Source organism: Purpureocillium takamizusanense, chromosome 2 (assembly GCF_022605165.1).
Source record: "Purpureocillium takamizusanense chromosome 2, complete sequence".
NCBI lineage: Eukaryota > Fungi > Ascomycota > Sordariomycetes > Hypocreales > Ophiocordycipitaceae > Purpureocillium > Purpureocillium takamizusanense.
Window position 1 is genome coordinate 2879830 of NC_063069.1, and position 11840 is coordinate 2891669.

At 59.6% G+C, this 11840-nt stretch overlaps 1 protein-coding gene across 1 annotated transcript; it reads left to right on the forward strand.

The window, feature by feature from the left end:
• Positions 1–10619: 10619 nt before the first annotated feature.
• Positions 10620–11612, forward strand: JDV02_002683 (uncharacterized protein; the record flags this gene model as incomplete). Its single annotated transcript, XM_047983732.1, has 1 exon — positions 10620–11612. The coding sequence occupies one exon, from the start codon at positions 10620–10622 to the stop codon at positions 11610–11612; it is 993 nt and encodes a 330-aa protein (XP_047839704.1).
• Positions 11613–11840: the final 228 nt, after the last annotated feature.

Genomic DNA, 11840 nt, shown 5'->3' on the forward strand with positions numbered 1-11840 from the left:
ATGGCATGAGGACGCGCAGCCCCAGTTCGGTGGGGTGCAGTAGTATACTTGGTACAGCAACAAGACATGTTGATATGACGGACAATACGGGGTTGATGACTGCAGCGCGAGCTTTGCTGCACCGTATTTTGGGGGGGGGGGATGGTGGTGCTGCAAGGGGCGCGAATATAACTACTACTTGTGACATCCTCGCGGGCTGGCTGGGTTGGCCATGAGTGAGAGAGTACTTCGTACTATATGCAAGAGCAATTGAGGCGTACCTGTTTGTACTCGGATTTGGAATCGGTCTGGGCGCGACAGGCGGGCCTTGAGCGGAGGGAAATTTTTCTTTTCTTTTTTCCCCCTTTTCTCCTTCGTCTAGCCAGATATTCTACAAGACAGCAGCAGCCAGGACCAGGGTGCCAGGCTGTCAATACTGTCGATGGCGATGGCGGTCCACGAGGAACGGCGCGCTCACTCACGGTTGATCGGAGAGGCCGACGAACAGTGGAGACGCGGATTGTCACGGCGCCGAGGGGAGCGAGAGAGCGGTGGCAATGGGGGGGACGCCCCGTTTCGGCTGCCGGCGATCCAATTACGAGGCATGCCAGCCGAGGAAGGATTCTAGAAGGGCGACACAGACACACAAGAAATTTCCAAGGCTTCTGGAAGCGGCTGTGGTTTTTTTCTTTCCTTTTTCCCCCCCATGCCATCCATCATTTCCTGTGTTCCGTGTCGTGGCTCTCCCCATTTGGCGGATGCGGCTGCACTTGTTATGTCACCAACCAGGCCCCCCCCCCCTGCCCATCGGGGCTCCACGCACGCACACACGCGCGCACGCACGCGCGCGGGAAAGGATCGATGGTGCTGGTGGCGCAAAGCGACGGGAGGCGGGAAGCACCAAAAAAAAAATTCCTGCATTCGGTACTAGAGAGAGGGCGGGACGCCGTGCAGGGGGCAGGGAGGGGAGTGTCCCGGAGCAGGCTTCCGGACGATCACACGGCCCAGAGAGAGAGAAGAAGAAGAAAAAGGAGACAGAGACAGAGGGATGAAGGGGAAGTGACTTGAGTGATGAGTGAATAGTGCACAGTACAATTGTACCTTTTTTTTAATATAAAAAAAAAAAGGCCGGTGGAAAGAGCACGAAGGCGACGGCAGAAAGAGAAGAAGAACAAGCCGCCGCGCCGCCTCTAACGTGATATCCGACCGACAGCCGCATTCGTCGAACGCGCTGTCGCATCGCCGATGGGAAACATCCGGAACGTGGGGGGGGGGCCAAGAGATTTCCTGGTAGCACTACTTCGTACTTGGTAGTAGTTAGTAGTAACTTAACTAGTAGATAGGCACATGGCATTGCTCCGTAGTGAGGCAAGTTAGTTTTCTTGGACACGGAATGAAACAAGACTGCGAGCGAGGAACATGTCTGGCAGCACGTCGAATCGCGCGTCGATTGAAACACCATGACCGAAACAACCGCTCGCTGCCCATCCCAATCTTCGAGGCTGTCGCGGAGATATCTGGTGGAGTCAGTCCTCGCGAACCCCCTCAGCCGGTCGCACTCGGCGATGCTAGCAAAATTTCCTTGTCTTGCTCTTGTTGTAGCACAGGCTTGACAGGCTGGCAAGCAGGTGGCCGAATTCCACGCCATCGGCATAAACCATCACCCCGTTGCCCCCCTGTCATGCGCGTCGAGGCCGATGCAGACCCCATATGCGTACGTATCATACTGCACGTACCTAACAAAAGGTACGGTCCAGCACAGCGGGCTTGGAAGGGGTGGCGGTTCTCGAAGCCGTCCGTGGCGTCGGCGGGAGATACGGGAGTGGTTTGGTTGGGAAGGGGGGGCAGGGGCGCCCTTCCCGGTTGAAGGGACAAGGCTCGTTCGTTGCTTTCTGCATCCCTACGGACAAGCTGAATGGAAGATTACAGTCCGGCGCTAAACAACTTCTATTAAAGGTAAACTTCCGGAGGAAAAAGTCTGTTTTGGCCACCGGGGACCGGGAGAGAGGGAGGGGCCACCTGCGCGGGCCGCAGTCTTGGCTCTTTGGTCGCCGCCGCTCCACCCCCCCTGCTAACCGGCCGTTAGTTACTAAGTTACTACTCCCAAAGCGTCGCCGCCTTGTTGGGCTTGGAGTTCCAAGGGCAGCGGGGGGAGCCCAAGCGAGCGAGAGAAAGGGTGGGTGGACGCCCACTCCGGCAATTACAAACCTTGATACGTTGGAAAAAGATTCTGATGAAAGTGCGGCTGGGTCTAAACAAGGCAGAAGAGAGGGGCCCGCGCGCGCCAAAATTCGAGATTCGCCACCGCCAATCTAACGGCGGCGGCGGGCGGCGGCGGCGGCGGCGGTGGACGACAGCTGTATCAAACGGGCACGACTTGGAAGGCGCTCGCTCGCTCGCCCGGTTATTGGTGGCGGGCGGTAGGTTAGGAATAAACGGTGAGCTCCGTACCAGCCTTGCAACTCTGCTTCGCCCGTGGAACTTCGTCCCTACCTTGCTTGCCTACTTGCCGTAGAGACAGTTCTCACGGTTGCCGCGTTTGTGTTCATACTCCGTACCTGCGAGGTGGTAGTAGTAAGGTAGTAACTTCTTAGTGGTATTAGCCGCCGTTCGTTAGTACGTAGAGGAAGAAGCAAAGTCCTCCGGGGTACTGCGGGTACGTATATGGGGACATGTAGCGGCGTGGGGGGTTGCATTGCCAGATGGGATGACGGGCGCGCAAGCATTGAGAGGCCCTGGATGCCTGGGGACAGGCAGCGGGGAGGGGGATGCAACAGGAGGAGGGGAACAGCAACTTGGATGCGGCGAGTGGTATAGTGTGCAATACTAGGTAGGTACCTACCTTTAGTAGGTACTTATGCTTCGTAGAGGGGGGGCCTTTAAAGCGTACAGTGCAGCAGTGCACCACTGTGGCTAATAAGTACGTACGTACCACTACTACTATCAGCAAGACGTATAAGAGAATCCGACGAACCACCTGCTTGTGCGCTACGGGATGGGATCCCGCGGCCGGCGGGTCCTTGGGCGAGGTGGTGCATCGTGCATCGTGACGCTCTTGTGACAGACAGTCTGGATGGGCGAGCCCGCATCCGTCCCCTGCCTGCAGGAGGACCAGGATGCCAGGCAGGGTAACTAGTAACTAGGCCAAGCCAAGCCAGGGATCGACCGACGGTCCTCTGCTGGCGCGCATCGCGATCCGCTCGCCCAATCTCACTTTTGGTCTGTCCTGCCCGGGTCTCGCGGTCGGTCGTCGCTACGTTGCCCCCTCGTGTTTCTGAGTGTCCTTGGATAGATAGAGCCAATGTGTATGAGTGTGTGTGTGTGTGTGGTGTAGCGGGTATGCAGCCGCTTTGCATTTTCGCCGGGTCCAAGTCCATCCATCTGCCCGAGCAACTGCCGCAGTAATAAAATGTCACCTCACCGAGGCGCAGCTCTGGGTGAGTTGAGGGGGGGGGCCGAGGTCGTCGAGTGCCGAGCAGCCAACCAGACGAGAGACTTCATCAAGGCTGCGCGCGCGACGCAGGTGATGAGCACTCCACGTCTCTTGACCCTTCCTCGTTCGCCACGGCGCCGCTGATGAGTGGGACGAGACGATCCCTCCGTTGCAGCGTTGCAGGGCTGGCAGGGTTGCGTTGGCGTCCATGCCATGCCACCACGGTGTGTTTGTGCGGGCGAGGCGGCCATCGAGACCATGTCTGTCGCAACACCAAGGAAAGACAAGGGGGGGGGGGGGGGCCAATGGAACCCCTCGTCAGTGGAACACATCAGTGGAACACATCAGTGGAACACGGCAGGGCGCGCGCTGCACCAGCCAGCAGTGGCGGCGTCTCACCCTTGTGCCATGTTTCTGTGGCCGTGGATGATGCAACTGGCTCAACGAGAGACCATGTTTCTTTTCCCCTTGACGCGGCCGCCGCAAATGTGTGTGTGTGTGTGTGTGCAGTTCTCATCAGCAACCAGCAGCACTCACTCCACTGCAACTCGAAAGGAAAGCATGAGCCCCGTGCGCCACTCACTACCTAGGTAACTAGCTAGGCATGGTAGGTTGTTACCAGGGGCCCAGCCCAGCCAAACATATTGTACGAGGACCCAAGTATCATCGCATCGCCTGCGCCAGCTGCGGGCTAATCATGCGCGAGGGCGAACGGCCGCGGTCCCGCGACGACGCATGCTTCCTTGTTGATCCTTCGGGAGGGGAGCAAGCCACCATCATCATCACGCCGCAGGAGAAATTCGCCGCCGTCACGACCAAAGACAAAGAACCCCGAGGCCGACGTGATGCGCGTGTGCATCATCGGAACCCTCCGCCCATGTAACTTACTCCGGTACATTAATACGTACTTCGTACATGCTTTACTGTACCTACTGCACTGCGCGCACACAAGGTACGTAACCTTGCTGCGTTCTTGTACAGGCGCCACACAAGGTGCTTCTTGCCCCTTTGAGACAAGCAGCAACGAGGAAATGCAGCGCCTTGCTTTTTCCCGCTTCGCTGGCAACAGCTGTGTGGAATGGAAGATGCGGCGGGTGCTGGGGGGTCAAACAGGCATCAGGGCCTGAGAAGCCGGAGCTCGCGATGAGGCGCACGGAACGGGCACGCACACGTGGTGCTACTACAGGCAGTACTGGTGCCAGTCATTAGGTCGGTTGCTTTGGTGGTTCTGGATGGAGCTGTGCTTTGAGCATTGAGACTCGGCGGCGTACGGTAACTACGGTATAGCTGGCTACGTCGGACGACTTCAGGCATCTATAAAGTGCTGTGCTTTTGTTGTGTTGTGCTCGTCAGAGTGAGTGAGTGCAGCGCCCCGGCAACCTGGTTGGCGGGAATAACTTACAGGTAGCGAACCCCGATTACCTAGGTAGTCCTACTTTTGCTGGGTGTAGCCACCGTCGGGGCCGCCGCAAGGACAGTCACATCGGCCCTCGTTGGCGGTCGAGTCAATCGTGGCAAGCCGCTTAGCCGCCCCAGAGTCATGCATCCAGCGAGCGCCAGCGTTTCAGGCATGCTTGTTCCTCGCTTATACCCCGGACATCTGTCCAGGAATGGAAGAGCAAAGGAACAAAGACGGAAGGGGGGACAAGGAAGAAAAGAACAAGTCGTTCGAGCACGGCATGGGTCGGGATGTTTCTCGATGCAGGACGGGCAAGAGACGCCGCCACGTCAATGCGTGCCATCTCGGCCGGGTCAAGCATCAAGAACAAGTGAACAAGGCATCAAAGTGAGTGGGCGGGGCCGAGGCGGCAATACCATGCATCCTAGGTCATGCCATGCCAGCGACTTGATGGCCACGACGACGCCGTGTCGCGATGGGGTGTCGCGACGAGTGGCGACGGCGACGGCGATGGCGATGGCGACGTCGGGAGCCACGAGTCCAGACTCGCGGGCTTGGTCGTACGAGCGAGACCTCGGCCGGGAATGCAGCGCGGGCGGCCGCACTGCAACACATCGTGTTTGACACTCCACCGGGTATACTTCGTACAGCGGCCCATGTTCGTGAGTACTATAGTGGTTGGAGTACTTCGTAGCAGTAGAAGCTGTACTACTAGTAGAGCCAACAAGGCGGACAAGACACCGCCTGACATTCAGATGGTCGCTTCTCCCCGGCAGGCTCGATGACGCCGCCTGGGCTTGCAAGCAACACCAGTGCGCTCAAGTTGGAGCGTCTGAAGCACTGTTCGTGCGATGCCCATGTACACTATCGCGATACCAGGCCGCACAGGGTTGCGCAGTAGACCCAGCTCTCCTACATCTGCGTCATTGGTGATGGATCTGCTCCGTGCATTTCTCCCCCCAAAGACTTGCTTGAGCCGCGTGTTGATGAGTGACTGCTACGGGCGGCCAAGACCAGCGCGTGACTCTCGGCATCGCAGACGGTGAACGAGGCACTCCGTCACCGGTTCCGCGACGACAGGACGACCAGCCGATAAGGCGCGTGCGCCCTCCAGTTCCACGTCCCGGGGACCACGGGTCCAGTCGCGATGGCGTCCCGCCCCGTTTAGCGTGCCCGGGGCCCGGTGTCGGCGACGACGGCGTGACTGCCCTCGCGGATGATGCCGACGCTGCGGATGTCCATGTCGAGGCTTTGCCGAAGCTGATGTCGATGCCCATGCTGATGCTGATGCTGATGCTGATGCCGGGGCTGCTGCCGGGGCTGCTGCCAAACCTCATTGCTGATGCTGCGGCTGACCAAAGGGGCGACTGGGCGCGCCCTACGAAGTCCGCGGCGGACGCGGGAGGAGGCGGGTGTCGGAGGGCGGTCGGGGCGGTTGCAAACAGTCGTGCTCTTGCTCACTGGCGCGATGCCATTTCATCATCGGTCGGGGCTGGTGGTCGAGCGAGACAGGTTAGGTGCCCACGGTGATGCCATTCTGGTGCCGAGGTGTGGGGGGTACGCTCAGTCAGGGCGCTGTGCCCGCGAGAAGGACGAGACAGGTGAAGGACACGGACAGCATCACGACCGCCATCGCGGGCACGAGTACTTTGAACTTCGCACCGCACCTGCTAAGGTTAGGTACCTACCTGTACCTGCCTGCTTCTCGCGCCTGGGTTGGCCTTGGAGGGGGGAGGGGGAATCTGCAATGCGTGACACGGGTACTTGGGGGAATGTATCTCGGCGCGGTGGCCGCAAACAGGAATACTTCAAGAAAAGTACCTACTTTTGTCAGCACTTGAGGTAGGTACCTAGTAGGTACATTTCGAAGTAAAGAAGGGCGTCTAGTACCGTACCTTGTGTACTTCGTACTTGATACTGGAACAGCCCGTGCATGATGCCGTTTCCGTGCCGTCTTGATGCCGGATCCATGGATGCGAGATGCCAACTGCCGTCCGGCCAACACTCACGCGCACGCGCACACACACCACCAGCGGCGCAAGTGCCACATGGGCCGTGCCAGCCAACGAACAGAGAGCCTCTCCTACCAGCTACAGGTAGGCACCCCTGCCAACCAGCCAGCTTCCCAAGAGTCAACGCGGCGCGCGAGCACTCCCGGACGGACCGCAGTGTGTTCCGTGGAAGCAGCATCGCAGGGTTACGAGTTGGCACTTGGGAATGCAAGGGCTTGCAGCAACCCAAAGCGCTGGGCGGGCCATGGGCGCCTGCAGACAGCGCCCGATGCTTGCACCACCACCACCACCACCACCACCACCACCAACCAACCGCCGAGGCGGCCACCAACGATGGAATTGACCTCGATGAGCACCCAGCCAGCTCGCCAGCCAGGCGGAATGACAGCCAACCAGCCACCCAAGCCAACGGCGGCGCGCCCACCTGCATCTAGCCCGGGCCGGGGGGGTATGTTCGGGCTATGGACAGGCACACGCAGCTGGCCTGGCTGGATTTGACTGGCGGCGAGCGCGTTCCTCAACGGCAGGTTGGCTGACTGAGGCTCTCTCACCTGGGCCTCACATGGGCCCCTCAATCGCCGGCTTCTTGTGCGATGTCGCGTGCAAGAAGCACGGCGGGCGACCCAGGGCAGGGACAAGACCTCACGTCTTCATCCTTCTCCGTGGCCGTTGCTGCTCGACCGACCTCTTGGAACGCCTTCCGGGTGCAGATGGCCCGGCACACAGTGGCAACGGCCTGACGTAACATGGCAGCAGCTGCGGCCGCGCCTCGCGACGCCACCAAAAACAAAGGCAGTCTTGCCTGGCTGCTCACTCATCATCATCATCATCCGCGATGCAATGGCCAGCCATCCAGCTGAGTACTAATAAATTACTAACCTAGCACGCCGCCATGCCCAGTACCTCCTCTCCACGGAGGATTTGCCTGACGACAACCACGCCGGTCACATTGCCAAACGGTGGATGGAAGGCGCCATCCTCCCCAAGCAAGCCAAGATCCCCTTCCCAGTCCAGTCCAGTCCAGCGACAGTCCGTTGGGCCCGAGGCCGCGCGCCTCGTTCCCTATTGGCTATTGGGAGGCGTCTTCTAGCACCCTTCTAGCGCCTGCGCCATGGCCGCATCGAGCACCCCGTGGCTCCACCGCGCCCTCGGGCCCAAGACAAAGCCCTGCCAACTGATGGCAGCGCTAAACGGGCATTGGGTGGGGCCTGAAGCCAGCTGATGCCCGCCTCCCCACCCTTCGCTATCGCCGACGAGCGGGAGCCATCCTGATGCTTTGGCCAAAAGGTTCCATGAGCCATCCGCTCATCACCAGGCCAGGTAAACCAAGGCCTACTAGCACCTACCGTCTCAGGTGGGCTAGGGCTAAGCTGCACATCAAGGTGCCAGTGATCACAGTGATGAATGGGTGACCGCCGATTTGGCAGAGGTCAGGCAGCAGACGGCACAGTCCCAGCAGCGCGCTGCCATGTCTCCAGCAGAGTGCTCCTACCTCTCGGACCCGAGAGGTACGTATACTAAGGTGCGTGCGAGCCACCAGGTACTTTATTACTTCGTATACATGCACGCATTCCGTAATAACGGCCTCATTACTCCAGAGCCGTGGGAGAGCCAAGCCAGCCAAGTAAGTCATCCATCCATCCAGCCGTCTTCCATGCCGTCCTCTCGGCCTCGTGTGCTGGGGCCGGCTGGCTGATGATCACTCCGCGCCGCGAGCAGGGTGGCCTTTTGACGATGCTCCCTCTGATCCTAGTACCGCACCCTCACGCACAATAGTCGTATCGCCGCGCCGTACGTTTGTATTTACCACCTACCTAGGTATCCATGTTACCCTACTAGGTTAGTACTAACGTACATTCTGTACACGCTTGGTTCAGAAGCGCCTTGGAGAGATGCCCGTGCGACGGCGGACCTCATCCCGTGTCGCCCTGGACCCTTGAGACGCCGCCCACCGGCCCAAACCTTACCGTGCTTGCTCCTCCTCCTCGCCCCTTGTGCCATCTAAGTCGATGCCCTCTGCTTTGCGCTCGCTGCTGCCGTCCCATTCCATCCCATCCCTTCCCATCCATCCCATCCCTCATCGCAAGCCTCCACAAGCTGGCACATAGTAGTACTACCGACCGCCAGCACTGTAAGTGCGGCACGGCGGAGTGCAGTTGCAGTGCAGTGCAACCCGCTGGCGGCGTATGCTGCACTGCGCACGTCTGCCGCTTTGGCGCAATGCGTGCCCACCTCCTTCCACTCACACGTCATGGGCTGTGGCACTGCACGGCCACACAGCGACGGACCTGTGGGTGCCACCACCACCAAGCGATTGTGGTGGACGATGGATGTGGTACGGGGCGGAAACAGAACATCGTCCCCTCCCCTCCCTCCCTGGTCCTTGTCAACTGCTCCACCACGACCCGGCCTGGCTTGCAGGGATGACCCCATCTGAGGTGGCCCTCCTGCGGGCCTGCGAGACAAGGCCCCCCTCCCCTCCCTTCCATCGTCGTCCCCTCTCGGCGCTGAGTGGCGTGCATGACGAAGGTCGCGACTCGCAGTTGGGCCGGGCAAGTACAAGCCCTGCGGCCGCCCCGTGTATGGGCCCACAAGGTACCTTCTTTTTTTTTTCCTCTCCCTCTCGCTCGCTGCCCGGGCAGGTGGCGTCCCCCACTGCCGGCCTCCGCCGTCTCCGTCGTCGTCCTCGTCGGGCTGCCCTCAATGCCCTGCAGGTACCTGCAATACAGGGCGGTACTCGCTGCGCCACTGCTGTAAACCGCCCTACCGAGTACCTACCATGTCCCGTCGGCCGGGTGGTACCTCAGTCACGCAGTCTCGGTCTTGGTCTTGGTACAGTACGCAGTACGTACCTATCCAAACCATACTTCTTGTCTTGCACCTGCTCATCACCTCTTCCTCCCCTTCTCTCGTCATCGTCCGGCCCCATCCACGCAAACTTAATATCTCGACGGCCGCATCGCCCTATTGTCTCCTGTCCGACATGCTGCAGAATTGTCGAGCCTGCCACGAAGTCACGCACGCGACAACGTAAAAATCACGACTTCGCGGGGCTGCCGTCTCCGGTCCCCGCCATCCTGTCTCATCGATCACGCCTTCTATCGCTCTTCTTCCTCGACAGCTCGGCTCCTCCGCGACGCGACTCTATCCATAGCCGATCCCAGACACCAAACTCTTGCAGACAATTCAACACCCACTCTTCGCCGTAGACTTGCCCACATTGTGGCTGCCTGGCTTCGTCAAAGACATTCCTCCTCCGTCGTGCTGAGTCCCCGTCAACGCAAGATTTCAACGCTTCCGTTTCTCGAAGCAACACTTCGCATCACAAGGTTCGGCAGTGGAGACGACTCCTCTCCTCCTGAACGCCCGACACTCAAAAAGCGCCCGCCCCTTCCCAAGTCTCCTATGGCCTTTTGACAGCCTCCAGCCACGAAACCCTCAAGGAATCCACCTGCATTCCAGTCTCCCTTGCGCCCCTGTTGGGCATTTCGACCGCGACTTCCGACCGCTGCGGACACAACATCGCTGAGACTCTTACGTCTCCGTACTGAATGACGACGACAGTCAAGGGCATCCTTTCAATCACGAGTGGATACTAGAGAACGATTCACGCCTTTCACTTTCTCGCTGCCTAGCCAAAGCACGCCCACACGACCAAAAGACCTTCCCCGTTCTATTCAAGGCTTCTACAAACGACGACCACAACCACGTCGAAATCCTGTTGCCTTGGCCAACTAGCCTTGGGCGGTCGGTTTTCGCGACCTGATAAGCGGGCGGACTGAAGGCAGTCGTAGACATGGTCAAACCGAGGATACGGCGCCAATCACCAGTCTACCTCACCCCCAGCCCGCAGCAACAGTCACCGCAGCTGTCCTCTGCCTTTGACGATTTCGATACGTCTGATGAGCCGTACTCTCGACCCTCGAGCGGCCTCTTCGCTTCATCGGATTATCTCCCCCCCTACGCCATGGCCTCCTGGCCACCCACGTTAACCGAGATTCTTCTCGACACGGCACCTCCGCCGTGGACTCTCAGCGCCTTCATGGCATATCTCTCTCAGAACCACTGCATGGAAACTCTCGAATTCACGCTCGATTCCCAGCGGTATGCTGCTTTCTACGAGCAGCTCGCCGCCGAGATTCCTCCCACATGCGAAAGCAATGAGCGAGTTTGCGGTTTCTGGGAGAAGTTAATGCAGGTCTACATTGTTCCCTGCGCTCCTCGCGAGGTCAACATTCCCTCTCGTGTTCGAGACCGTCTCTTAAGCCTTCCATATGGACAAACGCCTCCTCATCCGTCCGAGCTTGACGAGGCAGGGCGGATCGTCTATGAACTAATGAACGACTCCCTTCTCGTCCCCTTTCTGCAGTCTGTCGCGCCCATGCAGCTCATGAGCCCCACGGAAGAGCACAACCGGTCCCCTCGCCGGCGCTCGCAACACAGCGGGGGACGCGGCGTCGGTCAGCCTATGTCGTCGTCGTCAGCCTCGCCCCGCGCTGCTGATGTCGAAGCCTTGACCGATGACAGCGACAGCAACTCGCCCGGGACGATGGAGCCCATGACGCCGCCCACAACCCCACCGACATCCGAGTACACTTTCAATACGTCCCCTGGGGGCTTCCAGCGCGCCGTCGCTGCCCACAACAAGGGCTGGAAGAAGGTGGGGGCCAAGTTGGGGTTCAGCCGAAAGGGATCCAGCCGGAGGTCAACACCGACCTCTTCGAGCTCCTCTAATGCGGAATGCGATTTACCCGTCGCCGAGACGAGCCATCACGCCCACGGCTTATGAAGGTCAACGGCCGTGCCGGGCCCTGCTGTTCCCCTTCAGGCCTTCGATGAACTCGAACCTCATCAGGGCCATTTCTCCGAGTGGAAAGCGCCACATCCAGGCCGACCAATGTCGTTGCCTCCCATGGTCATGCATGCTGAGGCATGTGTCAGATCAGGCGCACGGAGAAGCAGCCTGGGCAAAGGCACGGCCACGGGGTGTAATGCGTCGCGCCTCGTGCATCGCGCG